At 40.6% G+C, this 25017-nt stretch overlaps 1 protein-coding gene across 1 annotated transcript; it reads left to right on the top strand.

The window, feature by feature from the left end:
- Positions 1 to 312: 312 nt before the first annotated feature.
- On the top strand, positions 313 to 12518 carry trim66 (tripartite motif containing 66). The gene is made up of 17 exons (XM_076110326.1): positions 313 to 321; positions 1156 to 1369; positions 3156 to 3285; positions 3613 to 3729; positions 3910 to 4024; positions 4282 to 4428; positions 5106 to 5223; positions 5586 to 6415; positions 8013 to 8219; positions 8603 to 8732; positions 8816 to 8897; positions 8986 to 9172; positions 9935 to 10848; positions 10959 to 11082; positions 11196 to 11270; positions 11974 to 12126; positions 12282 to 12518. Exons 1-17 carry the CDS (start codon positions 313 to 315, stop codon positions 12516 to 12518), a joined length of 3789 nt encoding a protein of 1262 aa, XP_075966441.1.
- Positions 12519 to 25017: the final 12499 nt, after the last annotated feature.

Genomic DNA, 25017 nt, shown 5'->3' with positions numbered 1-25017 from the left:
GCACAGGCTTATTTAAGAAAAAGGATTAGATTTTCTCTCTTTTTCGGTGGCTGCAACAGCATGCAGGGGGATGAATTTGACTGTGACACTCTCCTCCGCAGCGGTGAGGGGGTCCTACACTTGGATGAACTGGGGGAGGAGAGAGCACAGTGAGGCTGTCATGTAAGCTGTCTCCTCTGGGGCCACCTCTCTGTGCGTGCTGCTTCCTGCCTCAGGTAGAAGCCTCAGTGCTTCTGCTGCCGAGGTGTCAGGCTGCTCGCTCTCCTCTCCCTCCCGCTGAGAAGGCAACAGCTCCACTCTCAAAGCACTGAAATGGAGAAGGTAAGATGTTTGTTTCAGCATTGTTTCCTATCTTGATCTTGACACAGCTGGAGGTTGTTTATTTTTGTGCATTAGTTTCTGAGTTTGCACTGTTGATCAAGTGATTGAACCCCTTTAGGGCACTGTGGGCCTTTCTGTGTACAGTTGACATGCTTCCTATGTTTGTGGTGCTCTCTCTTCACCCTAAGAGGCATGTTAGATATTAGGGATACCCCTGCCGTTACATTTGGACAAGTGTTCAGGTTTTAAAACTGGATTTGTTCCAGAGGTGCTTTTCACCGATCCTGAATTGGTAAGAAGGTTCAACTGCAGAGGATGAATCTCCCCACAGGGAATAATAAGTCATAACCTAGCAGGCTGCACTGTGCATCATCTTACTCGGTTTCCTTAGACATCTTGCATCCTCTTTTAGTTATATCTGAAACAAAATCAGATGGAAACACAAGGGACTAAGAGGAGTTTTATAATATATCCTATTTTAACAGATTTTATGTCGTTCCTTTTTAAAGTTTACTTGCATCATTATGCGCATGGTTGGAAAATGAAATCAATGTTTAAATGTACTCAAACGTTGCTCTAGAACAGGTTCAATTCCACTTACAGTCTCTAAGACATTTGCTAGCATGAGAACAGATAACAACTCTTGGAGGTGTGATTTAGCCCAAAGCAAAGCAGCACCAGAAATGTTTCTGACATATGCCACCTTGTCGTTTTATCACATGGGCATCTGTGTGTGTGTCTGTGTGTGTGTGTGTGGGTGTGTGGGAGGGGGTGTGTACTGTCCACTGTATATTTAATACACAAGGAAGGTTTTTCTTTGTGTGTGTCTTTCAGAGCTGCTCAGAGTGCTCAGTGCCCACACTTGCACAGAGCCTGTGTACGCTCTGCAACAAGTGGATGTGTTACCAGTGCACAGATGTGCATCAGCATCAGAGAGCCCCTACCACTTCCCAGTACACAGACATGCACCAGCAACAGAGGCCCAGTGCCGCCCAGTGTCCTGACCGGCTCCAGAGAGGCTCCAGCTCCCTGCTTCTGACTGGACAAGGTAAGATATTTACATTTTTTAAGACTTTGTTACCTCCATTTCCACGCCTGTATGACAGACTATCATTGTGGCTGTGCAGTCTGCCTCTCTTTCTGTCACCACAAAGTCTGTTCTGGCTTCTTTGTTTTCCCTCTGGTGCTCTGTTTGTTTCTTAATCATGTCTCTGCAGGAACCATTGCAATGAATAATGCATGTTAGTGGCGATGGCTGATAATAGTTGCTGGAGATCCTTGTGTTTTATTACACCTCTTTTTAACAAGTGGCCCAGATTCCTTCTTTTTTTGCTAATTTTAGTGTGTTGCTATTTAAAGACCCTCAAATATGCCTGGCAGCTTTGTTGCCAGCTGCTTGTGCAGGTCTGCATCACACAAGTTGTCAAATCATAAAGAATAAGTCCTGGACCCCCTTATTGTGATGTGGGACTGTTACTGTTTGGTTTGTGTACTTGTGAGAAAACGCTGTGTCTCTGCGCTGAAAGACAGGATGTGGTCAGTCAGATCAGGTTGCACACATGGTGATGCTCGGCTCTTTACCACAGAGAGGTGTGATAATCTGCAGGCAGGAGGGGGTTGGCTGAGGTGAGCCGGCCAGCAGAGAGCAGTAGGGCTGCGTTCACTAGCCGTATCCTGCTATTGTTAGGTAGACGTTCTGTGCGCCAACAGTTTCTACGGTGACCTATTTAGAAATGTGTGAGAGATAGAGAGTGTGCATTAGTATGTGTGCATGTGTGTGTGTGTGGTTGGTTCATCAAAGGCAGATTGGACAGCTCTGAAATATTGTTCACCTACATTTCAATACTCAACTTGCAACCTATTTCCCGCAATTGTATTATTATTTCCGTATCGTAGTGCAGAGGTAGGCCGGTTTTAATGATGCATATCAATATAACTCATCGCAGTTTACTTTTAACCCACCGTCCTACTTGTAGCACCATGTACACATTTAACAGACTGCTTATACTATGAAAAGCTACATGAATACAAAGAGATAATGAGTGTATTGAATGATTAGGCTTTCATATTTAGCTCATTATGGACATTTTTAGGAAGAAAGCCATGTTAAAAAAATATATTTATGAAATATAATATATATATAAAAATATAGTGTCTCCCCGTCTTCAAAACAGCCAGGCTGTCTAAAAATATAATACATGCTGGAAAACTTTATTGCCAAATTCATTGCCTGGGTCTAATAAAAAATGTCAAATTGTTTCAATTTAGGCAAACTACACCCAAAATTGGGGTGGTTGTTAAAATTAATAGATTATTTACACTAGACATTCTGGAAAATATGCCTACTCCCTTTCCAGATGAGTGTTAGATAAGAAACCACTCTCACATTTATACGGAAGAAGCTACTGATTTTAAACCATGTTAAGATGTCTCTGTCTCGATATTTTACCTTCATTTGCCCTACTTCTAATTACTCAAAAAACACAACATTTTAAACTTGGCAAGTTCTGAAGTGCAATTGATGCATGAGATGATGCATGCCTTTCAGGCATCAAGATAACTAAAATACAAATTAATATCCAAACCAATTGTCCTGTTTATGAAACAAATTTCAACCCTAATCAAATTTAATTTAGTTCCTCTAATAAATCAATTTGATATTTTTATTTGACTTATAAGAACTCTCCGTGAGTCAGTCAGTCAGCCAGTCAGTCAGTAGTTAGTTAGTTGGTTTTTATTCTCTTTAAATACTACGTGTACACACTAATGGTCCTCCTCTAGCTGTTCGTGTGAATTGCTAATTCTCCTCCTCCCTCCCTCCGTATGTCTTTTAGGCCCGGGGTCGTATCCTTGTTCCCTTCTGATGTGCAATTCTCACAGACAGGAGCCCTTGGAGCTGTTTTGTGAGTCATGTGACCTTCTGTGCTGTAGCAGCTGTCACCTGTCCTCCCACAAAAACCACAGGTCAGTCCTCAGATACACAGCACAAGGACACTGCAGAGAAGTGCTAACCGCAGGTTAAAAACTTCCTCTGAGCAACAACTCTCTTGAACTGCCTTGTCACTTTTATCATCTGTATCTGCATACACTACCCTTGGCTCGCCTAATACCTATTAAGTATTCATATGCTTTTGTTTTCTGTGATGTTACAGTACAGTAGCTGCCTCTAAGGTCACCTGCATAATGTCTTGTCCTCAGGGGAAACAATTTTAATTGTGGTGTTCTTCGTGCCCGAAGAATAAATTAGTGAACTTTCTGTGTGGTGGATGCTATGATCTCTCGTGTGTTCAGGGTGGTGCAGATTGGCAAGGCTCTACAGGATCAGCAGTGGCTGTTTGACAGCCTGATGGTTCAGGTGGATGAGAGGAGGTCTGCAGTGGAGAACAATGCTAAGCAGATAGAGGACAGGTGGGTGAAGAGTTATAATCATAGTCCCAAGTCTGAGCAACCTCTGCCACAAATGCTCAATAATTTAACAGGGTGAATTACAGCAAGCCAATGCATAAATTAATGTCTGAAATGCTGCACTGTTCTTCTGCATTTGGGATTTTTCTCACACAATTTATTTTCTCCTTTCTGTCTTCGAAGACTTCATGGAGTAAAGATTGCACACAGGAAGGCAGAGAACCAGATTAAAATGGCAAAGATGATTATGATGAACGAGCTTAACAAACGAGCCAACCTATTAATAGAGCAACTGGAGGTAATTACTTTCTTTTTCTTTCCTTCTTATCGTTCAGCCAGCTGTGAATCTATATGCAAAGAATCAGTAACCGTCGTGATGTAATCAGTCCTGAAAGCAACCAAACAAGGACCCCTAATAATCTATCAAAACTGCTTAAGCAAACATCTCAGGAACTACGTCTGTCACAAAAAGAGCCATTGAGTCAGCCCACAGTCCAGCCGTGACTCTCTGTGTATCGGTAATTACTTGATGCATTTTTATGGGTTTCTTTGCAGAAAATCTCAGAGGACTTCCAGCAGCGTCTGGAGGACCAGCTGCAGGGGGCAATCGAGATATGTGGCCAGCTGGACCATGTTCAGAAGTTCATCACCTGGGCCACGACACACCACTGCAGAGGCCCGGTACTCTTCAGCAGGGCTCTGGTACGACGAGAGGGCAGGCAACAGACGTCCACTATCTTATTGTAACACACACAGCCCTATGAGGAAGGAGTAATTAATTGCCGATGCTTCTTTGTATTTTAAGGGGAATTTCAACTATTATCCGCTTAAAGTTTATTAGTCACCCTACTACTGGAAGCAGTTGTACAATGTCTCCTGGGTTTCTAGAGCTTTGTAACAGTAAGCCTGAGTAAATTACTCAAGTTGCATCACTGGGGTATTTCGGCTCCAGCTTGGAAACTACAAATTAGACAAAGAGAAAGCCTGTGTTATAAACTGGGAGAGTGGAGTTTGAAAGATGCAGGCATTTACCAGACAGGGAGGGTTAAACAGAAGACAATTTTTGACAATTTTTTTGCACACCTCTTGTGATGCCTGTAACTTTAGGGGAGTGCAATACAAAATTACTTGCATACTCTTTTGATGTTATATTCATGGCTGGTGCTTTTTTCAGTGTAGGATGTAACTCTAGTCTTCTAAAGCTAAGAGTGGGATATCTGTGTTATTGCAGCCTGGTCTTGGTGTTTGATTTCCAGCAGCTTTTCTTTCAGCATTAGGTGTCAACTTTATTTTTTATAATTTTACTATAGAAATCAGTGACAGCAGCGGGGTTTGTGGAATGCGTCCTGTTTTCTGTTAATAGAATATATGTTCTTCAGATTTCTCTTCAGATGCAGCAGCTGCTTGAGTCGTCACTCCACTCAGACTCTTGGAGTCCTGTCAGGATCAAATTCAATTGGGACGCAAGTTACTGGACGAAGCAGATTTCCTCTTTAGGTATAATTATTGTTATTGAAGTGAGATAGTTGTATTACAGGTAAATTCTCATTGTTCAGAAAGAGATTGAAACTGAAAATGAGCCCACATGAAAAATGTTAATGTATTAGAATAAAATCTAATTTTTGCAAAACAGGATTCAATGAATTTGCTAAAGTTTTTTATGGCATTTAAGCATAATTGTTATTGCTGTGTGAATAGTGTTCAATGCATCACTATCAAAATGTTTGCCAAAGTGAGATACCTTCTCAATCCAAAAAAAATTCTGCTGCATAGCTGAAGCAAACAATTGTTAATGTTTGCTCGACCTATTGCATCATTTGGTTGGACAGAGCTCTTAATGTAACTCTGTGTCTCTGCAGGCCAGCTGACTGTTGAAGGGGGAAACAGCATTTACCCTCAGGGCTTGGCCTGCTCCAGTATTCTCAGGCCTCAGCCAATCACCCGCTTGGCTCTGCCGTCCGTGTGTCACAGAGGACGAGAACCAGGCTGTGGGTACCAGAAATGCTGCGAGCTCCAAATGTGCTGCGTCCATGGCATTCCCTCTCAACCAGATATCTCCAGTCTGGATAAAGGCCGTCTGGAAGCCGCCCTTTATAACTCCAGCTGTGTTCAGCCTGCCCTTTTCTCTGCCTCCTTGCACCAGAGCCAGCAGCTCCAGAGGTGCTGGGACCCAGACAGCTCGTCGCAATGTCCTCCCACTTCATCACCTGTCCCGATCATGGGACCCATCCAGCTCAGCTGCAGTCGAGGATCTACATCCCAGCCACAAGCTGCTGCCTCTCAGCCCCAGTCTCAAACTAAATCTTATCTCTATCGCCAACATCAGAGAGAAGTTCTTCCAGACAGCCAGTCTCAGCCAAGTGCAGACCATTGCAGGCCAGGCCAACGTCAGAGGAAGCTGTCGACCAGCACGGCTCTGCAGCAGCAAGTCAGCCACACAGTCGTGGACAGAGATGTAATGACTGAAGAGAACTGGGCGGAGAGGTGCAGAGTGGAGGAGGCTCGAGGACAAATGGCAGCGGTTGAAAGCAGAGCGCTGCTGGATGTGGAACTGCAGCAGGACAGGAGGGAGCAGAGTCCTGTCCAACAGCAGCAGCAGCAGCTCCATGTTCCTCCTGCAGCAGAGCTGAGAAAAGAGCTGCAGAGAAATAGACCTGCACTGATGCTCAGAGACCACAGAGATGGCAGGGTGAGAGATTAAGTTAACAATAACCCTAGACTAATACTGAATATTGCAATATGTAAAAAAAAGGAACCCTAAAATAGTTTGTTTGTATATTTGTTTGTGATCAACATCAGTTGTGAGATATCAGCGAGGCATGCGGTTGGATTTTGTGCACCTCAGTCTTCGTTTTTTTGTTTCACACGTGGTTCTGCAAAGTTTCTCTGCCGTCAAACAAAACCACACCACTCTGTTTATACACACCTCTCAAAGCCCACAATGTATCTGTCAGAGTCAGTCTATTTCCTACTAAACACAGATGTTCAAATACTCACTCAGACAAACGCAAAGAACAAAAAACAAAGGCAACAAAGCCTAATTTAAAAAAAAAATGCATCATGCAGTGACATTTAAATCACATCAAAAGCCAGTAGGACAATGTTTTACATATGGGAAGTGGTTATTGTATATTTCTGAAATGTTGAAGTTTAAGGTAGTGTTGAATTTGAGGCGGTACTCGGTTTTAATTATCTCTTAATGACTGAAACTAAAGGACAGCTTTATTTGAATGCCAGAATGGTCGCTTCCCACAGTTGACAGCTAGCCTGAAAACAGATGGTGCAACAGAAATGTGTTCCTGCTTTTATGAAGAAAGGATGATTGGAAACCAAAGACCTGGTCTGACAATTACAGCTGAGCTGTTCTTAGCAATGCATCCCAAAACCAGGAGAACACTGTTCATCATAATCACACTTGATGCCGGAGGTTTGAGCAGCCACATAATCACCTCGCTCAAAAAGTCTCAGGGTGCACGTTTACGAACACAAGATGCATTATTTAGCATTTTCAAGTCCCCCAGCATCGGAAAACTACATAAAACCACTTTGGCGTCATTTATGTACTTAACCTGTCATTAATAAGTCGCTGAGGGAATAGAGGGAGCTGCCAGTTTAATTTCAGCTCTAGTTTGCTCTCTGAGATAAATTCGTACACCCCTCCATCGTTCCAGAGAGAAGGATTATAGTCTATTTTCCTCCACATTCTAAATCCTGCATACGCCTCCCAAGGGGCAAGGATCAGGTAAGTGTTTTAATCGCACGATACTTAAGAGTACATGCTCGGTGTCTACGTGGCCTGAATATGTATGATGATACACTAGAAAAAGAAAAAAAGAGGAAAGCGAGATGTGTTAAAAAATAACCTAAATGATTTGTCAGCTCTCCGGCTTTCATTAGCTGAGGTGTTTAAAGGAGCTTTTTGAGACACTTGCATTAGTTGAATTGTAATAGAAGAGAGAAGGAGAGAGTGTTAGTAAATGATTTGCTGTCCTGGTTTAATCAAATGGCCAAACTGCACCCCTGAACTTATATGTTAGCATTGTAACCAAACCTTTTCATTGTCCGTACTATAACATATGCAGTTGTGTGGGCCGTTCTCCATGTTTGTAGGGATTGAGTTAAGTGTCTGTCTGTGTGTGCGCTTATGTGACACTCAAGGTGGTTTCCACTGCACACATCCCACCCCTTTTCTCTCCTGTCTGTTGTTAATGGCATGAACAGGGGCATCTGTGCATGTGATACAGCTCGAAAGCCTGCTCAGTTTTGCCTGTTTGTGTTTCTGACAGAGATCCACATCCCTGGAGGTGGCGGTGACAGCCCACGGGTGTGTATCTGATGTGCAGAGCAGCAGGCTCAGCCCTAGTTTAGTGTGCACGAGGAGGGAAAGACGCTCCCAGAGCATCCCGGCAGAACTGGCAACCCCTTCCACCAGCCCTTATACTGAAAGGCCCACAGGATGCACTCACAGCCTCCAGGCAGGAGCTGCAACTAAGGTAACCCTGCATCAGGATATAATCACACAAGTGCAGCTCAGCTGTCAGATAGAATAGAGGTGATCCGTTTGTCCGTTTGTGTGTCAGTTCTGGTATTGCAAAGCAGTAGCCTACCTCATACACAGTCAAGCACAGTTCCACAGAAAAAGGAAGATATTACTCTGATTAAGGCCTCCAAATAACTATTATTTTCATCATTGATTAATCTGCCTATTCTCTTCTTGATTGTTCGTTTAATCATTTTGTCTATAAAATGTCAGAAAATAGTGGAACGGTTTTCATTGGAGCTTTCCAGAGGTCATGTCCTCAGATTGCTTTTTTCAAGTTACTATATAACGTTGCATATACTAATACGTGTTACATAATGCTTGTTTTGTTCTCAGTATGTCAGTATGGATCCCAAACAGAGGAGAGCCTCAGATGGGGTACTTTGTGTTGTCAAGGAAACTTTGTCTGACACAGCGCCCTCCAGAGGACACCAGTCTCCTCTACTGTCCTATAAGACGGAGCCAGGTGCTGCAAAATACTACTTGCGTAACTTTCTTACCATGCGATTGTTTCTCATATCCTCAACTAAACAAAATGTTTCTCTTTAGATCATTCTTTTCCTTGTGTAAATGAAGAGCTTGGTTATGAGACCAAGGGGAAATGCAGTGCGTCAAGAAACAGCCACAGCAGGTGTGTAATAGCTGTCCAGTCAAACATCTGTCCATGCACAAATCATGAAAGTATGGTTTCCTCATTCTTTCTCTACTTGCCTCTAAAGTAACAGAGATGTTCAGAAGGACTCAGGAAGGCCAAGGGTTCCAGTGGTTTGCTTAGAGCGTCTCAAAATACTTGTGTCTCAACTCCCCCCACATGGACGACGACAGAGCGACCCTTTGCCTGCCAGCGGGACGGAGAAGAGCGGAACACTGCCGCAGCAGAGGGCCAGGCATGATGCAACTCCTGAAGTATGTCTCATTTCTTTGCATACAGTAGAGGAAAGGTGATCCTATAAACACACCAGAGGGAGTCGGATTGCAGAAAACCTTTGATAATGATAAATAATGCTTATGATAATAGATGGCTATATATACATAGTATACAAGTGTATTTTCTAATAAATAGAACATATTTTCATCCATGCCAAAATGTTTTTTAATCAATATGACATCGTATAATTGTATCACCATGTCATTTATATGGTGGAATTTCAAACATCTGTACTTTTTGGATACCAACCAAAATGTGTCAGAGAAAATATCAAAAAGTGTCAAGTGAAGTTATTGTTTTCCGACTCAAAAGCCTAACAGTGTTTTGTTCAGGAAGACTTCTTGTATGGCTGCTTGTGTTTAGACAACTATTTGAGAAGTTTTGGTTTCAGTAAAGTATTGTGTTAATTGTTAGTATTGTAACAACGCTGTGATGTGTCAAAGAAGGCAGACTAGACCATGAACACTGTGAAAATGCTTACCATAGGGTTTCATGCCCTATACTGTACATGATCTACAGAATGTTGAAGTAGTTTTGGAATGATAGATACTAATTTATTTAATACATCTTAGAAATCACTAGAGCTTCTAGTCAACATGCTTTTAAAATAGTTTAATTCAGCTAGATGCTATAATTCAGCAAATATGTAAAATAAAATATGATAAAAACACACATGACAACATTTGTTCTCTTCTCTTCTATTCTCCTCCCTTCCCTTCTCCAATGTGCTGTAAACATAGGGGATAGCTGGAGGCTCTGAGACCACGAGGACCACCCGCTCACTCACAGCTCCACCATATGCAGAGCGACAGAACCATAATCAGTTCACCGCACACTCGACCACCAGAGAGTTTGACAGCCGAGAGACAATCAGCTCCCCTAAAGCACCCACGCCTCCGTCCGCTGACCCTAAATATGTACCACAGAGTTACTCGGCACTGGATCTGGACTCTGACTCTGATCCCAGATCAGTCTCAGAGGACGCAGTTGTTTCTCAGGCTGATCCAGACCCACAGCTATACTCAGATGCATCACTGGATTCTCACCCGAATGCAGAGTCTTTATCTGAGGCTGAACTTGAATGTCTGGCTGAGGAGGAATCACTGGCTGCAGGAGAGATGCGGCTCTGTGGTGAAACTGATATCACGGGGGATTCAGAACCAAGTCTTGAATATGAGGCAGACCCAGAATCAGATGCAGGAGCGGGATCAGAGGATGGCCAAGGGCTGGACACTGATGCAGAATCAGGCGATGCTGAAACCGAATCAGACGTCCAGCCTGACAATGATCCCAGTTTACAGGCAGAGACAGACTCTGACGTTGTGTCCGATCAGCCTCCAGACTCTCAGGGCTCTGTGGAGTCTGAGCTCGACGTAGAATCTGAACCTGAACTCACAACCGACGACCCACAACCACTTCGCTCTGACTTGGAAGAGGAGTCCCACAATGGTGGTGCTCAGACGCTGCTTTTGATTTCAAACCCTGTCGCTCAAAGAGCCACGGAGGAAGTCCAGCCTGACCAGGACAGTGCAGAGATGGAGAGTGAGGACTTCTGTGCCGTGTGTCTAATTGGAGGGGACCTGCTGTGCTGTGACCGCTGTCCAAAAGTTTTTCATTTGTCTTGCCACATCCCGTCTCTGCTAAGCTTCCCCTCGTAAGCTTCTTATACTGAAACATGAAATGTATCCAGTACATTTAATATTACTCTCTGACCTCCTATGGAGCCGACAGTGTTAACCTGATGCTGTTTCTTATTCTGTTCAGAGGTGACTGGGTGTGCAGCCTGTGCAGAGACGTCATGCAGCCAGAGGTTGAGTATGACTGTGAGAATGAGAGAACATCTGGAGAACACACATCGGCACATGGACTGCCCGCCTGTGACCAGAGAGTAGGCCATTTTATTAGCTGCATTCATAATAATCATGGCTGGTGGGTTTTCTGTGACTTTGTTCCCTTCCTGCATTCATAACAATTTTCTTTCTGGTTTGGTCATGTTTGTAGAAATGTGAGCGGCTGACTCTACTGATCCTAAGTAACGTCCTGAGTGCTCCCTTCCATGAGCCCGTCAGTCCACTTGTGAGTGATCACCCTTTTACTTTTATAGACCAGTTACAGAAAAGGCCAACTCATTTTCGTAATCTCATTTATTTTTCATTATAATTACAGGAACACAGTAGCACCATGAAGATGTTTCTTCGTTGTTTCGGCATACCTAAACACACTTAACTTGTTGCTATATCCTTCAGGGTTTGGTGGCTTAACGGTACCCTGTGGAGTTTTTCTGTAACAAACAAAGTTATGTTCATGTTCAGTTTTTCTCACCAAACCACATTGAGTGTTCCCTTAAGGCCTGAAAAATGTGTTAAACATTTGCAAAGCTGATTTAAAAAATGTAATGTTAAGGGTAAATTCCACAGGCCATTCATATAGATACTTAAGGTTATCTCCTCTTGTGTCCAGTGCAGTAAAAATATCACAACTGAATTTAATCAAACACCCTATAAAGACTCTACGGTTTATATATGCGTCGCTGGACCATCTCCATGGTGCATATTTCATCCAAGGCAGGAATAAGGATTCCTCAAGCAAGCAGCCTACAAATAGGTGGTGCCCTATTTGTCATAATGATCCATAATGCAATCTATGGAACATGTATTTGATGCATTTTGAGTGCAGAAAGACTTATGAGGTAATTACATTGGAATGAGTTACAGGGAGCTAAAGTTTCCGGGTGGATTATATCCAAATCGGTGTTAAATGCCTCTGCTTTGTCATGCAGGCTCGTCATTACTACCAGATCATTAAGAGGCCCATGGACCTGTCCGTGATCAGGGCCAAACTCAACAAGAGGAAAACTCAACATTATAACTCGGCAGAACAGTTTGTTGCTGATGTCTATCTCATGTTCTGCAACTGTGCAAAGTTCAATTATGTAAGTTAAAAATGTGTATCCTGTATGTGTGTATTCAATGTGCAATTTGTCTCATAATCACAATGAATCCTTTACATTCTAAAAATTTAAATCATCAGTCAGTACTTCACCAGCACTGATTTGATGGTAATAGCTCTTTCCCTCTCTGAACACAGCCTGACTCCGAGATGGCTCAAGCAGGCCGCAACCTCGAGGATTTCTTCACCTCCAATCTGAAAGAGGTTTTCCCACACAGAGTTTTCCTTGCAGCGGAGGTGGACTCTGACAGCGATGAGTACGACGAGGCCTACAGGACTGCTGAGAGTGGTTTCCACTGGCCAGAGAGGAGAGAGCAGTGCCACAGGAAGAGGAAGAGGAGACACTCTCTCAAGTCGAGAAGACAACACTTCTAACCATGGAGTGCAACAATGGACAAAAAAAATTGCTGTTTTTGTGAGTAATTATGCTGTTTTTATTTAGCAGCCTGTGGGGCTGTGGCAGTGTTTCCATTCTGTAATCTATTTAGTGGTTTGCAATAATATCACAGTGCTGCCATCCGATGGCAGCTGAACATACTGAACTGTACTTCAAATATTTGAAGCACGAACGAATGCTGGAGTATTTATTATCTCTGCGAGCTTTAACCGATCAAAGAAGTAGAAAGTGCAAAACTCGACTAGGTTTCGCTTCATATTATATTCTACTCATTTGGAACCACATCTCATTGGAGATAAACAAATCAAACAGAGTTTGTAGGGTGGCTTCTGCGGCTTTAAAAGATCATATTGCAGTGAGACGAGGCTGTAATTGTGACTGTATCATATCATATTATGCCACTGATGCCCTGGAAATTACATTCATTATTTACATTCAGACCTCCTAAAATCACATACCCAATGTTGTATGCTGTATTGTACAAAGAGGATACAGTTGGATGTTTATTAATCTCACTTTACATTTTAATTAAGTGGATTTCTGTACTTTTTTTAGGTGAACATAGCTCTGATTATACACAGCACTTTGAAACTTTGATATGGGTAAATACTGTATTTATCGTACTCGTAAGCACTCAACATATTTATACATGTGTAACTGTATAGAACTTTATTTTATTATATTTCGCATTTTAATTAATAAATGATTGCAGGCAATTATCATAGGTTTGATTATTGGTATTATTATGTGTCTCAGTAGCTTTTTTCTGGAAAGCAGCAGTGAATCCTTTTGACTTTGTCTTTTGACCAGAGTGATACAGAATGTGAGTGATTGAGGGCGCTATAGCCAGTGTTAGAGCGCAACAGGACACATGTATTTTCATGTTTGTTAGAGGATTTATTATCCAAATAAAACAATCCAAGAAAATTTCAATTTTACATTTAATCATAAATTAGGTTTGTGTATACATTATGTAAGCTTTTTGTTCCACCCGTGTTTCAACAAAACACTGTACTCCTCTATTATCTAAATATCTCAGGCTTAATAAGAGTGTTAGGTATTGATATCCTCCAGTATTGATGATTATTTGTAGAGCCACACTGTTGAGAGAAAATTACATTTTGTAATTGCCGCATTTCTTGTTTTTACATATTCTTTACGAGCTTCCTGTATCTTAAGATAGATTTTACTTGACAATAGGAGTAATTACTGCACAAATGAAAGTCTGTGCACTCCTTGGTCGTTGTCAAGAGTAGTGAATATACAGTATATGAGATGTTACTTCCTTTGAAATCAGTACATGTAATCATATTTCCTATTGTACGAGGGAAGACTGATAAACTATAGTTGCTGTCACTGTTTCAGGAGTCTGGCTTATTTATTTCTTTTTACTGTAACAGTCAACAATAAATGCACATATATTAGTATCAATAAAATGCATTCAAGAGAAATTGTATTTTCTTATTGTTTACCATCTGACATTTATTATCATAAGTTACAGGAAACAAACAAATGGAAAAAAATAAACTTGTATCACTTACAGAACCACAGTGTACTGCAGAAGTTTTTCTACAGTACACAACCAGCACTCAATACGAATTGCAGCCATTTCTAGTTGGATTGGTATTGTTTTTTTTCATCTCCAGTAATTCAAATATAATGATAAAATAAGACTGCAGAACTTTATTTCTAAATGGATTTCAACACTATAGGATGCATTAAAATCTTTTGATTTGGATGTAATTTTCCATTATTTCAAAGGGTCCAGGCAGGTTTAGGGGATAGTGAATACAACTTGATTTTGTCTCCCTTGAAAATATCTTCTAAATTTCATCCTCTAATCTAATTTCATTGTGCTTCTCTGAAGTACAGTGATAATAAATCCAGTGTGTTTGAGTTGGATCTCTGATCGGTAAGTGAAGCAACAGAAGCCATACTTGTTATTGTGCAGAGCTGCAGAAGATAATTTGTGCAGATTTTGTAGCAAACTGTCCAACACAGGGCATGGATAACATGCAGAAGCTCTTTTTAAAAGCTGGTAAGTAAAATTAAGTATAGTGAATTGTAACACAATTAACAATTCAATTTCCCTGCAGTTCTTCTAGATAAAGCACTATAAGATGCAAGGATCAGCTTTAAGAGGATGATGAGCACATGAGCAGATACAGCTATAAAACAGGTGGTAGATGAATCAAGCGCACTGTAAAAATGAAAGTAAGGAAGTAATGCTAGCATCTTCATGTTAATTACACAAATAAGTCTGTACAAATGTATGTTACAGTTTGAGGATTAGTTAATGCAGTTTGTTTAAGTTGACTTGTTTTTTTTATTTAGCTTGAACAAAACGCTCATCGCTTCTGAAACCATTATGACAACAGCAATTGGTTATCCTGAATCTTCTCACACATCCTGTGGTCTAACACTAATTATTAAAGACAGAGGCTTTACTCTAACTTTTAACATTACTGTTACTGTCGTACACTATTGAAGAGTCAAAGCTTTTTAACAACAATTTGTTTGATTGTAAAGCCATATAAGTAACTATCCAGTGAGGATTCACATGTAGCTCCATGTTTCCATGTGTGTTACAAACCTTAGATGTTTTAATGCACTTCCTTCACAGACTGATGTCATAGCAGTAAGAGGGGGAGCTGGAGGTGGGAGGAGGAGAGTTGGCGGACTTTTTGTCCCAAGTATGGCCTTCAAGGTAGGCATTCCCATCAGAGTGATACAATGATTGTAACTCAGACCACAACCATTTATCAAACTGCCATGAGTGGCAGAGCTTTGATGGGGAATCAACCAGCCTGGGGGGTAGCCCCTCCTAGAAGACTGCTCTCAGGGCAAAAAAATAAATTAGAAATGCTTTTGGCGAGTTTACTAAGCCACCAGCAGCAATCCATATCTTATATCTTCAATCTTTTTGACACTTGCCTCTCCTTGTTTTCCGTCTGCTCTGAATTTCTCAACCTTAGAAACGTCTGTATACAGCTCAAAATGTTCAAACCATTTTGCGCGACCGTATAGATTTGATTAAACATCCAGTTAAAGCAGTTGAATTCGATTTTTCTGGAATACATGACAGAAAGTGAGATGCAGCTCACAGGAGTCTGTCTTCAGAGTAGACATGATGTCAAGCCGCTGCCTGGCTCTGATGCTTTTTACTTAGGATACACTGCTGGCTCCTGTCTCTATCACATATAAAAAGGTTTTGTGGAAAATGTTTCATTGTAAAACAATATCTATTTCTCAAATTTAAGGGGAATAGTTCATAAGTGCTCTTAATGGCCCAAAATTCCTTTCTGCCGGATTTCAGTATCTGACAGTCTGTTTTAGATTTAGTCACACAATGGAAGGGGGGATGTATCTTATTAGATACATTGATGTCTGGAGAAAGGAAAGCTTTATTGGAGTTTTATTGTTGTTAAACTGAAATATGAGTACAGTACAGAAACTGTCCAAGTTGCAGTTTGACATCGGTTGTAAATTGCTGTAAAAATGTTAATTGTTTATTTAGGGATAGGAGGGATAAAATGGCATCTTTTCAAATATTGCACTGCTAAACTGTCCTTCATGTATTTGTCTGTGTTTCTCTTTGAAAGAACACATACAAAAATAAGTCAAAGGTGTAATATGTACACTGTTTTGGTCAGCGGGCATCTTGCTTTGTTATTTCTCGAGTAAAGTTTGTGACCTTTCATTCTGCAAACTACTAAAACATTACAGGATTATAATGAGATACCTCTGTGACCTTTGATGATCAAAGAAAAGGGCAGACAGACAAGCATTGAGATAAAATCAGAGCTGACCAGTGAAGCACTATGTGTATTTTTGTTTTGGAGTGACTTTTTTTCTTGAGGGGACCTTCAAATTCAGCGCTCATATCTATTTGGAAAGTCGTGTTTGATCAATGTGTTTTGCTGGACACTTAGCCCCGATGCCACTTGTGTTTAGAAAGACTTATCCTGTAATATTATCTATTTTTTATTTATTTATTTATTAAAGGTTCATACAATGAAAACCGGACTCAATTTAGATATATTTTGTAAAAAGTCCATGAAGCAGTGGAGACAGAAGTGATGCTTTTGAATTTTCCTCATGACACACGTGACACACACCTATACTGTTTTGCAAAATAACACATAGGAAAGATGTGGCTTGTCATTCTCAACACCTATGTCCTGAAACCTGTCTGTATCATCTGTGTGTTGGTCGACCTTTTCATCACCCTGCTTGCAAAACTTGTCTTGTTGGCTGAGAAGGGGCAGAGACTCTGAATGTTTTCAGTTGTCTCAGGGGGACGTGTGGTGGTGAAGCAGCTCTTCCAAACACTCGTCTGTGCAGAGAGAGTAGAGAAGAGAGAGAACAGGAGGGGGAGTTTTATTAACAGCTCATTTCCCACTTTTACCATCATGAATGAAATGAAGTTGGCTCTGCTGGGAGCGAGTGCTGGTAAAACAGGTGAGCACAGCAGACAGTCTTTTTGTGTGTAAATTATGCATGGTAGAGAGTAAAATGTAGACGATATGGAAGTGTGATAACTTTGTATAAGTGTGTGTTTATTTCATTTATCTGATATACGTCTCATTATAAAATAAATGTAATGTTACACGTTGACATTATGTTAAATCAAGGCAGATGCTAATGGTAGTATGATATTTGTCGAGTAATGTAGCTCCCAAACACCACACTGAGAGCATAGATGGAAATGTATCGTATTGACTTAACTCAGCCATTCAGATTTCCTTGGAAAGAAGTGACTTTGATGATTTCCAACCTTTAGCTGAGAGGAAATTTCTGTGATCTCGTGTGGATCTACTGGGCATTGTTATGTTGTAAAATAATAAGCACTCAACTAATGTTAAGACTTTTAGTTTTTAGTCTTTACTTTTACCCAAGCAACAAAGTGTCATTGCAAAACTATTTTTGAAATTTAAAGTGACATGCTGTATATTGACAAATATAATGTAATATATTCAACATCATTCAATACAGGGAAGGATTCCATAATATATTTTGTGATGCATGCGAGTATTGTGCTATCTTCAAAAACATTTAACAAAATGCAATGACAATAAAATAAAATAATGCAAAACTGTAAATTAATTTTATACTCAGATATATAATGTATGGACAAATATGATACTTTTATGAAAAGTTGCATTATTTGTTATGTTCAGCAATATATTACAAATACTATGTTTGATATATTCCACAATCCTATTGACATATGTTGTATTATTAAAAGTACATCAATATATGAAATGTACTTTTTCATCTGCATTTTGGCATAGAGGTGAGCAACATAAGGATCCATGCACACTGTTGCAAGTCTTTTTAAACAAATGCCAAATTTCTAAAATCTGTTTCGTTGTTACTCTCAGATTCTCCCCAGCTGTTCCGGTGAGATTCCTGACTAAACATTATGGAGTAATCCCTCCAGTGCCAGTATGTAGATTTATTCATGAAACCACTATTTTTTTATATCAAAGAAAGGCACTTCATTACTGCTCTCATGCGTTTCCCAATGTGTTTCTGTTGGCCTCACCTATTATGTTCATCGATCTAAGGTGAGTCAACAAAACCTTGTTTTCAGTCTGTGGCATATGTGTTTGAAATCAGCGATGTGCACATTTTACCATCACAAAGTGTTTGTCTTGCAGGCTGGATGATTGCAATAGAATTATAGTTTGCAGAGGGGGTTTTATGTTTAGAACCTCTTCACTTCTGCTCTAAATGAATTGGTTTGTTTTCCCCCTATGTGTAATCATGCACCACTGTGATTAAAGTAATAATTGTCCCATAGTTTGACTAAACTGGCATCATGCTGTGATCATTGCCTCTCATAAGAAAGCTTTGCGCATTTGCATTCAATGTGTTTAACTCTCCACTTGTATTAATGTTCATCGGTTAAGACTTGATTAATAGCATATCCTACTTATTATAGAAAACATATTTTGACTTGTTTCTTTGCAGATTCATTATACCATGAAGGATGTCCATTGATGGCAGAGAGTTCAACTTGGTTATATTTGATCCATGTTCACAGGCAAAAATAACATGTTTTAATCATAAAAGGATGTGTTATATTAGTTTAGGTGATGAATTGTGGTTATTGTCTTCTGTACCATACAAAATATACCAAATGTTACCGAGGTATTCATAATAGTAGCCTGCAGCTGTAGTAATCACTCAGCCTTTAAAGGTTTTTGTTGCAACTATTGCGACAGCAGAATCGGTTTACTGGGGGCACACATGGTTTTCTTTACCACCAAAGTTTTTACTTTTATTGGCTGCAAAACTCCAGAGTCTCACATAAAAGTATCTCAGTGACACTGTTGCCATACTGTGGCGTAGCTAATTTACTCTCTTTTGGCAGCCTTCTTGTTTATCTTAGCAAATGTTTTACCAGGTTTTTCGCAGCTTTCTGCAGTAGGTTGAAGAAGAAGCATCTTATGATGAAATCTTTTCATGGCTTCTGTAGTCAGATCAGTTAATAAATGTGCTGCGTTTGATCTCCGCATCCACCTTTGCTGTGTCAGAGTGGAAGCAGCAGGTGTATCCTGTGGGAGCATGTGAACCGGCCAGATGGATTTGTGGTGGTGCACACCATCACTGACCGACTGTCCTTCCTCCACGCCACAAGCATCCTGCCGCAGATCAAAGAGAGTTGTAAGGGGTGAGTGACCGTATAGTCTGCTGGGAATGAAGCCGAGCTGAGGGATTTACTTTGATGAGCTAATGAGTCCCATTCCTGACATGAATGTGTGTGGACCTATCAGGGTGAGGATCAACACGGTATGCTGCGAGTTAAGGACTGCATTCCAACACGCTGTACTGGGATGAGCAGAAGTTTCCCTGTATGAAGCACAGTTTGACTTTGTAGACAAACAGAATCAATATGAACCCAAGCACACTGGGCTAAGGACATTTTGATTTTGGATTCATACTAGTAGTGGAACCTCAGAGCTCCTCCAAGTTAATTAACTGGGTAAATAATCCCTTTAATTTAAAACAGTTAAGGAGATCTGTGCCTTTTTCTGCACGACATTAGCTGTGCTTCGCAGAAACCATTTCATGACATGAGTTGATCTCCAGCTGATGCTAATTGAAAACCAACAGCAATCATTCAATATCTACAATATAGCTGACACGACGCACTGTCTCGTCAAGGCAAGTGCACACAGTATACTTTCCAGGGGCCGATCCTTGGCTCAGGATGACTGTGCCAAGCTCTCAGAGGAGAGCTACTTTGAAATCTAACTTCTTTACTAAACTGATTTGTCATGTGATGGAGAACCTTAAGCACCTTGCAGACCGCAGACGATACAGTGGCTCCAAACCCATAGACACACTCATCAATAACGTCTCTGGTAAAGGCGGAAGTCTGTCTAATGGTGGAAATCAGTGGTCATAATGTCTGTAACTAAACATACGTATTGTCTGGATACTCCAGGCATTTTCTTTAGCTCAACAAATATATAAACATATTCTACATTTGCATGTCAAAATACCAGTGACCAATGATGCATCATTTCAACTTTCAACTTTATTTTTGTCCCCTCAGGGCAATTGATTTTACAGCAAGGCATGTTACAATATATGAATGAACATAGACATACAGTACAGTAAGGGGGAGGAACATAGACATACAGTACAGTAAGGGGGAGGAACATAGACATACAGTACAGTAAGGGTGAGGGGAGGCGTCCTGAATGAAGTGGACTTGAAGTCCAGCAAATTATTGAATCAAACAGTGGACACTGTAGGTGGGGGTCAAAGGTCAATGATTTCACAGCATGTAAAATATCTCTGTTGTAATTTAATTTCTCAAAAGTCAGCATTTGAGAAAAAATGACTTTATGGTAAATTTTATTTTTCTGCTGATTTTGTTTGATGATATAAAATAGGTGGCAGGTGGTCTGCTCCTATTAATAATTTTGCTAGTAAGCAACATTGTTTTTGCTATGGTTATGTCTCACAACTTTCATCAGAAGCGGTCTCACAAATACATAATTTTGCAGTTGGTAGCTGAATTACAGTATGCAACATGCTTTGTGTCTTAATGTAGAGAAAATCTGAAAGCTGCATCCAGCAGACCTCCTGAAAAGCAGACGTTAGTCTAGTAGACCTAATTAAAATATGTTTTTCTAGGGTGCAGTTAAATGTCATGCAAAGATAACAATTCAGGCAGCCCAAATAGGATTTAATGTTAAGATTTACAGAGCCCACCTTCCACTAATCTCTTTAAATTGCATGCAAACAGCTCAATTGTAACCTAAACAGAGCTGAACTAACTCAGTTAAACTGTTTTCAGTAGGTTAATCAAGAACATTAAAGCAGCATTAAATAAATAAAATGTAGCTGCCGTTCTGAGTTTGGATAAGGAATTGTTTACAAAGACATTTCAATTGTGCGTATAAACAGTGCAGTAGGTCTGATGTTACAATAAATGTGAGTCTATATTTTCTTGGAAGTGCAGAAAAAATGATCTTGGACCATGATTGTAGATAAGGTCATCAAAGAAAGCTTTTGTATCCCAATAAGGGACATTTGGGTGGTCAAGGTGCAGAAGCACACAACATGGCCATGCACAGGCTAATGTCTAGAGTCAGCAGTATCTATGTCTTGGTAAAATAACTCACAGCATACAGTAACAGAAAGGATTTCTTTACGTTTGCTCCCATAGTGGCCTTGCTCATAGGAATACATTTTCAAGTAATTTATGATGTAATCTCGTAATCTTCCCAGTTGACAAAATGCAACATACTTCAAAGTGTTGACTCTCTAATGCTATCTTCATCCTAACAGACAACTGTGGTTGAATTGTTCCAAAATGAATTGTAAAGAATTTAACAACTCACACGAAACACTACAGTTTCGTCCACTAGATGGTGACTACGGACCAAAGAAAATCCAGGGTACCTCACAGAAAACTGGTTCCCCAGAATTCATGGTTACTGCGCACGTTGTAAATCTGTGAAAATCGTGGGCGCACCTTTCGCGTCCTTCCCACCACCAAGTCGGCTTCACGTTGGTCGACACACACTCGAGCCACAAGGGGCGGTGCAAGCCCCTGAATTAAGAGATGCCCTGTTCATTCATTAGTGGAATTTTGTCCCTCTTCGCTTCCCGTAGTCACTCACTGAAAAAGTTTGTGTGTGTTGGTGAAGACCAACCCGCTGAATGAAAATGCTCTACTTCAAGAGGTAAGGAGCGTCTGTTCAATCTCCTAACGTGAGCTCTCACACTATTACCACCATGCTAAATGTATACATGTGTATCATCTTCAGACGTTTCTGCACCGTCAGCTCGTGCAACGTCATGTTTCGTTGCCATGACAACGTGTGCCATTGGGGGTGGGTGGGGGGGATGCTACTGCTACTGCTACTTTATCGTTTCCTTAAATTGATTACCCAGACTTCAAGTTTACTGCACTATTATATGCATTAAGAAGAGTATCCTTAACGTATTCAACTTACGTTTATGCTTCAAGCACGTATACACCGAGTTACGTTAATAGTTACGTCACCCCCGATTGAAAAAGTACTAAATTAGATTTATTGAGTTAAAGCCTCAATATTATTTGGTCATAACGATGATGTTGTCCTGCGTCTTTTGTCCTAGCTAACTGGTTAAAAGCATTTTTAGTAAAGAGCGTCAACGTTGGGCAATGAATGATTTATAACCGAAGGTCTGTGTACTCTTGATATGAACTTCTCTCTCCGGGTTGTCATTGAAATTAATTTGTTCTTGTATTTTTTTTTTTTTTTTTTTTGCTACGGCCTACATTTTCTCTAACAGATGTCTGCCCTCACAGCTTCCCAAGGCTGAGCCCAGCATAGGGCAGAGATTAGCTTTAACCAGGATTAAACCAATGAGAAAATTTGAATTTGTTGGCCCTTATCTCCGAGCAACATGTGGAGTGCTCTGAGCAAAATGGCAGAATTTGATCTTTTACTTCCTTTTGGCAAAAGCATGTTTTCTTTCCAATATACTTATCAAATATGACCATTGGAGACAGAGGGGATTCTGGGAGCAGCAGCATGCTTTACTTGTTTGCTGAGTGTAGGAATAGCAATTTAAACAACCTTTTTTTTTTCTTGTCCATCAGCTGTCTATTATGTTTTGTTCACAGCTCTTTAGTGAGTGTTGTATGCTTAAATGGCTTAAGGTTGAAAGGTTCTCGGTATATTACATTTAGACCACAAGCCTTGATAATCTCTCTGCATAATATTATGAGTCACCTCATAACTTAGTGAAGTAGATGGGCTCTATATTTGCATTCTAAACATGCAATTTCTTGCCTCATCAGGTAATGTAATTCCACGCTTCATTAGGACTGTGAAGTTTATCATTTGTCATCAAAGCCAAGCTGTCAATAAATGATTAAGTTTCACATGAGGAAAATGTAATATTTGGGCTCAAGCAAAACGGATAGCAGTGTACATTTTAATTGCAGTAAGTAAGATTCTGTTTTTGTTTGATTTTCAGGCTATATTTTAGAGGCTGCTTGTTACAGCCTGAGGCACCGTCATTAGAAGCTGCTTAAGCCTAATTTATTCTGCTATTTATTCCATTAAAGAAATCAAAGGCGCTGTACAATAATTGAAATTTGCATTATCTTGATGGTCTGGTTGAGACTGAAAAGAGGTAACCGTTTTGACACAGCAGCACATTTCTTTCTGGGGACACATCACTGCTGACTTTTGATATGCTGCAGTTATTCTTCTGGAAAATGGCACTTATAAATGGCTGCAAATAATGATTATTTCCATCATTGATTATTGCGTCGAATCTTTTCCTGATTAACCGTTTAGTGTCTAAAGTATCAGGAAAAAAAGTGATAAATGTGGCGACTAGACACAGTCCGCGGTATATGAAGCATTGCACATAGACAGACGTCATAAATTGACAGACATATCGCACAATAAATGATAATTACGGTATTACTGGATAGGCAGAACAAAGTGGATATTTAAGCACATGACACAAAGATGCAGACGTGTATATATTCAAAGTTAGGAGGCAGCGTTCAGAGACCTTATTGCAGATGGGAAAAGCCGCTCATGAAACAAGATGTTTTGACCTACAGGGCAGAAAAAATTGATTTATTTTACGTCAATTAACTCATTGATGAATCGACAAATATTTTCAGCATCACTTGTGTTGTGCTACCCACAGATACCCCGCCCTACTTGCGATAGCCCTTAAAACTAGTTGATCAGCAGCAGTATGACTGTATTGCTGTACGACATTGTCAGGATTGTGTTAGTTCTGTTCAGATGTCTATAGTATTATAATAGTAGTATATAAAAGAACACTGCAGCCTCTCTAGGCTAGTAGCAGTCGTATTGGCTTTAAGGACGGGAGAAAGAAAATACATATTACGTTGAGTTAATGAAAGACAAGCAGGTTTAAGGGAAGAAAGGTTACACACGATCAGAGTCATCCATTGTATGTCCTCTCTTTGTTCCAAAGTGACATTGATCCCCCACTCTCCCAGTCATTAGGCACTAGGTATATTTGTTCACTCGGTACTCGGTAGTGTAAATAAACACAAATTGCTGTCTGACAGAATGATGGAGAGATGAGGCAAGTATGGGCTTGACTTGTGATGAACCGGCGGCTCTAATTACTTCCTGTTGAAACTGGAGATGAGGCAAACATTGAGGCTCAATGGAAGACATTTTAGATGAACAGGAAGCAAAGGGGCACAATTCTTACCAACCACTGAGATTTTATTTCCAGCAATTTGGTCATGCAACAAACACACTTGGCCAAGTTGCAAGCTGGGAAAGGATCTTGTCCTTGTCACTACATTAGCAATTGCATGAGTGTTGTTTGGGTCAGCTTCACCGAGAGTGGTGGAACTTGGGAGGGATAGCTGAGGGCATAACTGTCTGTTACAGTCTGCCCTCTTGGTGAAGTTCGTTAATGGTGGGGGGAAAATATCTGGTAGATTTTCTCAGTTGCATTTACAATTTCCAAGATTTTTTTTAACTTGACAGTAGTAGCAAATGTACCTCCTGTATATCAGTATTGATCAGGGTTCAAATGCAATAATTTATAGGTGCGTTTGGACGCCAAGTCTGATCTTGTCTGGGTTAGTTGTCTTCCTCCGGCCCACGAAGTCTTCTGTTAGTGTTTGTGTTTGTGTGCCAGCTGCAGTGTTACCAGACACAAGTAACATAGGGTAATATATTTTGTGTTTTGACCTGCAGTTTGATCTGTGGTGTTAGAAACACAGCTCCATGAATTGCAGATAGACAACCCCAAGCTTAAAGCAATTCAAAACCTGTGTCTGTTACTGACCCTTTTTAAGATCAGACTTCTCCCCCTGACCTGACCCTGCTATCCAATTTCCTTTGCACCTTTTAACTGTGGCTAATGACCAGACACCTCTGTCCTGGAGACACCTGAGGTGCGAGGACCCTCCTCCAGTCACTTCAAGTCCCCAGTGATACACTCATCACA

The sequence above is a fragment of the Anarhichas minor genome, unplaced genomic scaffold (genome assembly GCF_050575085.1).
Source record: "Anarhichas minor isolate MPS153535 unplaced genomic scaffold, ASM5057508v1 ptg000042l, whole genome shotgun sequence".
Classification (NCBI taxonomy): Eukaryota; Metazoa; Chordata; class Actinopteri; order Perciformes; family Anarhichadidae; genus Anarhichas; species Anarhichas minor.
The sequence above is the reverse complement of the archived record's forward strand: the minus strand, read 5'-3'. Positions and strand labels throughout refer to the sequence as shown.

Coding starts and splice junctions, on each gene's coding strand:
- trim66 (XM_076110326.1), top strand. Junction 3,286..3,612: donor TCCTCCCACAAAAACCACAG/GTCAGTCCTCAG, acceptor TCGTGTGTTCAG/GGTGGTGCAGATTGGCAAGG. Junction 4,429..5,105: donor TACTCTTCAGCAGGGCTCTG/GTACGACGAGAG, acceptor TATGTTCTTCAG/ATTTCTCTTCAGATGCAGCA.